The sequence below is a fragment of the Nematolebias whitei genome, chromosome 13, assembly GCF_014905685.2.
Source record: "Nematolebias whitei isolate Nwh7 chromosome 13, NemWhi1, whole genome shotgun sequence".
Taxonomy (NCBI): domain Eukaryota; kingdom Metazoa; phylum Chordata; class Actinopteri; order Cyprinodontiformes; family Rivulidae; genus Nematolebias; species Nematolebias whitei.
The window spans coordinates 28,947,749-28,953,403 of NC_056510.1; the positions used below are offsets into that span (position 1 = coordinate 28,947,749).

The window sequence follows — 5,655 nt, forward strand, 5'->3', positions numbered from 1 at the left end:
GCCTGTCACACTTGTGCTTGGTGGTAACCACCATGAATGAATAAAGTTCATTATGATTAACTCTCCTCAACTCCCTGTCGTTTTGGGTGATACTTGGCTATGTAAACACAAAAGATTATGGGTTGTTCTGAGGAGTGTTTATCCTATCTGTTTGATGCCATTTCACTTACTGTCAACCATTGTAACTCTGAAGAGACTTATCCCGATCTCTCTTAAGTTTCCTTCTGACTACCATGATGTTAAGAAGGTGTTTAATAAAGCCAAGACCACTTTGATCTTATCCAGGGAGTTACTGTGTTCACCAAACTGGACCTGAGGAATGCTTACCACTTGGTCCGCATCAGAGAGGGAGAGGAGTAGAAGATGGCTTTCAACACCCCCACTGGTCATTACGAGTACTTGGTCATGCCATTTGGACTTACTGGACTTTGGCTCCTGTTGTTTTTCAAGCCTTGGTCAATGATGTATTAAGATACATGGTTAACCAAGTTGTCTTTGTGTATCTTGATGACATACTTATTTTCTTAAAGAACATTAACTCTCATAAAAAGCATATCAGGTCTGTGCTTTTGAGGCTTTTACAAAACAACCTATTTCTAAAAGCAGAAAAGTGAGTTTCACTAGTCGACCACATCCTTTGTTGGGTTTTGTCATTTCTACCAATCAAATTACCATGGATTCTAACAAAGTTACTGCAGTTCTGGACTGGCTTCACCTAAAGACAGAAAACAATTGCAAAGGTTTTTTGGGTTTGCCAATTTTTACAGAAAGTTCATTAAGAATTATAGTCTCAAACTTCTGCTCCCCTTCACTCACTCACTTCAACTAAATCAAAATTTCTATGGAACGAACAAGCCAAACATGCATTTGTCACTCTTAAGAGACTGTTTTCTTCTGCTCCCATCTTGCACTCCCCTGATCCTGAGAAACAGTTCGTTGTTGAGATGGATGCATCTAGCCCAGACGTTGGGGCAGTTCTCAACCAATGCGGTGCCGATGGAAGAATACACCGATGTGCTTTCTTTTCCAGGAGTTTCTGCAGAACGCAACTATGATGTGGGCGAATGAGAACTTCTGGCTGTAAAACAAGCCCCTGAGGAGTGGAGACACTGGCTAGAGAGCGCCAAGGAGCTGTTTAAAGTGTGGACTGATCACAAGAATCTGGAGTATCTAAAGACTGCCAAAAGACTCAACCCAAGACAAGCCAGGTGGGTCCCCTTCTTTTGAAGTTTCAGTTTGACATGGTCCTACAGACCTGGTGCCAAAAGCACCAAGTCTGATGCCCTGTCATGGATTTCAGAGAGTAACAAGGACTATGAACCCAAATGAGAGGTAGAATTCATGTTACCTGATATTGTACGCCTGTCCATCACTCAGCTAGAGGCTGAGATCAGGCAGGCTAACTGCTCACAGCCACCCCCTCCTGACTGCCCTAATAACAGTGTTTTAGTACCGCCTAATCAAGTTCAAAAAGTCTTGGAACTACTTTGTATGTCACAGTTCACACGTTTTGCCATCCTGGCATACCAAAAACTTCAAACATTGTTAAATCCCAGTTATGGTAGAAGGGCCTTGTGAAGGATGTTAAGGAGTACATCACCTCCTGCCACCATTGCAGCCAGGCCAAGTCTTCTGGATTCCTTGCCTTGCCCTGCCCTTGCCTGTTCTGGACTCTGAAATCTGACTATGGTACCGACCCCACTTATGATTATCTCAACTACGCCCTTTAGATCATCCTCTGGATTTGGATTCTGCTCTCTGACGAACGGTACTCGAACCAAGTCTGCCTCTCTGGATTTCACCCCTGGACAACCCCAAAATCAGTTCTCTGCTTTGCCACAATTTGCTACAGCCCTTGACATCACATCATCCTCTGTAAACTACAAAAGGATTACTCCTTGTTCTTGACTGTGAAGGTTAGTGACTCTCATATTTATAATTATTATTCCCAGAACCTTCCCAGTCCAACTAAGATCACTAATTCATATATCTCTGTAGATCAGACCTGTGCCCGGAACCAGACCTCCACCAGTGGCGATTTAATAATAAATCTTTTAAACAATTCCTGGACTGTTGTGTTGTGCACAAATCCAAAACCACAATCTTGTCCGTTTCTGTGCTATGGTGAGCTCTAAACCCTGACTGAAACCCCTCAGGTTATTTCGGTTCAGATGTTCACACAACTGACCAGAAACAATTTATCTAGAATTTTTTAGATGAATGTTAGATTAGATATAGGTCTATAATTGGCCAGAATTCCTGAATCAGGATTAGGTTTCTTAAGTAAAGGTTTAATTACAGCAACCTTAAAGTGCAATGACACATAACCATTCATTAGAGACAAATGACGCAGTTCCAAAATGGGGATATTAATTAGGAGAAATACCTCTTTAAACAGTTGGGTTGGGATGGGATCTAGTAGACATGTTGATGGTTTGGATGAAGCCTTTATTTTTGACAATTCAGAGCTCAACAGGACAAAAACAGTCCAAACATATCAAGTTCTAGTGACATTTCTAAAGCTGCCTCATCTGACAGGAAATCATGTCCCACGAGTCTGGTATAAACTGGGAGAACATGTAAACTCCTAAGAAGAAAGGTCCCAGCAAGGAGTCAAACCCAGGACCTTATTGCTGCACTGCAACCAAAAGTAAACATTTAAATTAAACATTTAATAGAGAAGACTTGTTGTCGTCTTAATTCTCTTTTTCTTTTTGAACGCCACACAGGGGGTGAGACGGATTTAGGAGAGGTTAAACCCTCCCCCACATCTCAGCCTGTAAACACAACTGAGGCTTTCCGTAGAATCTGCGTGGAGGACCTACAGTCGGCCCCCGGGGCCTCCCAGTCCCCCACCCTCCCCCTCCGAGGGGACTGAGCTCCGGCTTGTTTTTCCTGCTGTCGCCTCCTCCTCCTCTCCTCTCGCTGTGTCTGTGCGTCACAGCGAGGTCATGGCCAGACTCCAACAATGGCTCCGGTTTCTTGAGGTGCGTGCGCGCAAACACGCGCTCACACATAAAAGGCCGACACCAGGAGCACACAAACACAGATCTGACAAATGATAGGGTGGCGAGGCGAGCTAATAGCAGGCAGAGCGCCTGCCGACATGCCCGTGGGCCACGGGTGTTAAATTGTATCCAATTACGATGCATGCGACGTTATTGGGAAGAGGGGGGGGGGGGGCATTTCAGGGGATCTTTATAGACAGGATTGAAGGGTTTAGAGGCTGTGGAAGAGCTATGCAAAGGTAAAAATCACTTTTTTTTTCTTCTTGGGAGGACGTGGCGCAGATATTCCATTAATCAAAATCCTGTTAGCCGTATGTGGAGACACTCAGGGGCCAGCAATGTCCCACTCATAATTAATGTCCATTATTTAAGCAGCCAGTTCAGGTCTAAAGATGTCTTTCACATATGCACGCAGAAGTCAGGAGTGAGGAATAGCATCGGGAAAATGAAATAAACACGCCCAGCCTCAGCTTTCTTATGAAACGTCATTGCCACTTGTTTATTTGATTGAGTGTGGCTGTCAAAAATAGACACAGCAACCGTGCCAAAAGAGAGATGTGGTGCAAATCTGGTGACATTTCACCCCACATATAATGAAACCCTGATAAGAATGTTGGCTATGGATGAATTTAAAGTGACTATTTTCCTGCTAATTGTACATCAGTTAGGCAAACACCTTCTTAACAAAGTGTGAGTGTGTGTGTGTGTGTAAACAGGTTCAACTAATACTCAAGTTCTTCATAAGGCTACGAGCATTAAAAAACAGCACACAATGAGTCTGAGCCAAAACGTAGTTTCTTTACATTTCAGTCAGAGGCACGCACAAAAAAATAGAGCAATCAAACACACATTTATCTGTTATAAATACAACATTACAAAAGTAGCATTTTATAAAAAAAAAAAAAAAACAACTATCAAGAAAATACTTGTGCAGAAGTTGCCACATTAGAGCAAAGAGACACTTAATACTGTCTGAGGAGAAAGACTCTGGGTTTTGGGACTTGTTTTTCCTCGACTGACTCGTCTTGACTGTTTTCTAAAAGCCCCCCCCCCCCCCTTTTTTTTTGTGTGTGTGTTTTTCGACTGTACACCCACGTTCTCCCTATTGGCAAGAAAATTACGTGGTACCAGGATCAATCTAATGACAGAGCCGGATGCTGACACGCAGGGTGAAAAGTCTGCTTTTCAACTCATCTCCTGCGGAGAAGTGAAAAGGTGATTGCTGCGAGTGCTTAAGAAACACCTTGTTATGATTGCCTTTCAGTGGTGCCTAACGTTTTCTTTTTCTTCTTTCCTTTGTCCGGGCATGCTAAAAAGCAGCAGAACGCAGAGAAGCAACTCTTTTCAGGACCAGTAAATGCCTTTAACATTGCAGCGCTCGGATAGTGTTGCAGAGAGCTGGTGCTCTGCTCTGTATGTGCGGTGGGTGTCTTAAGGATATTAAATAGTAAAGGATGGGGATTAATAATGGAACCTGACAGCTCATCTCCGGCTTCTATCTGCCTGACTGTCCCCACAATCTTCTCTTCCCTTCCCTTCCTACCTCTTTTTTCCTCCCTCAGTTTCTAATCTGCTGCGTTTCTCTCTGGCCGTGACCCTCCTTTGTGCTTCTTCCCTCCAGCTCTTTTGTCTCCCTCGTTCCCTCTCAGGGGCCTCGGTCTTTCAGGGTCATGTTAGGAGAGTAGAAGAGCACGTTGGTGTCATCGTCCTCGTCATCGCTCGGGTCGATTAGGTCCGCTTGTGTGTAGCGCACTGCCCCGGGGTAGTACTCTCCGATTTGCGTTCGGTCACAGAGCCGTGACTGCAGAGCCAGCTAAAACACAGAAACAAACACACGTAGGTTTGAATTAGTGTTTGCTCGTTGCTTTTGTTTAGGTGGAAAACTTTCACAAAAGCATTTTTCATCTCTTTTTTATTGACCCTCTGCAGTACAGTTGGTTAAAAAAAAAGTTAAAACTCCCTATTTACAAACACCAATAGATGCAAGTTATGTCCAGTTAACTTGGCCCTGACGTCACGTGCATCGCAGAATGGTAGCACTGACGGGAGCTCCGCTTCGACTCAAACTTTTTTTTATTCTTGTTTTTATTTTCAACAACCATGGTACAGGTATGACCGTGACACACTTGTGAAGTTTTGTGTGTTGCTGCCTTGCCATTATACCATCATGCCATCGTGCCATAATGCCATCGTGGTTCAGTTCCCAGCCCTCCTCCAGCCTCGGGCCTAGGCTCTAAGCCTGTCATGGTGGCTGTCTTCATGATCCTCCATCTGCCTGCACAGACTGAACTCTACGGACCTGTTCTCTGTCTGCTGGACCCTGTTCTGGAGGACGGTCTGTGAGGGCAGCTGCTGTGGTCGTTATTATTATCAAACTGCTAGCAGGGTCTGCTAATGTTGCTAACGCTGCTAACGCTGCTAACGTTAGCCTCCATCTGCCTGCACGGACCAAACTCTACAGACCAGATTGGCTCCGCAGGGAAAACCTTGGATGTTCTCTGTCTAACGGACCCGGTTCTGGACTGCGGTCTGTGAGAGCAGCTGCTTTGGTCGTTATTATCATCAAACCGCTAGCAGGGTCTGCTAATGTTGCTAATGCTGCTAACGCTAGCCTCAATCTGCCTGCACGGACCAAACTCTATGGACC

The 5,655-nt window shown here is 44.6% G+C and overlaps 1 protein-coding gene across 1 annotated transcript in view; it reads right to left on the reverse strand.

Moving 5' to 3' along the window:
* Nucleotides 1-4,438: 4,438 nt before the first annotated feature.
* The window catches only part of si:dkey-100n23.5 (cyclic AMP receptor-like protein A), a 77,857-nt gene continuing 76,640 nt past the window's right edge, over nucleotides 4,439-5,655 (reverse strand). Inside the window, exon 13 of the mRNA XM_037686578.1 lies at nucleotides 4,439-4,821. Within this exon, the coding sequence (XP_037542506.1) occupies nucleotides 4,654-4,821 (168 nt within the window). The 3' untranslated portion in view covers nucleotides 4,439-4,653. The remainder of the gene's footprint in view (nucleotides 4,822-5,655) is intronic.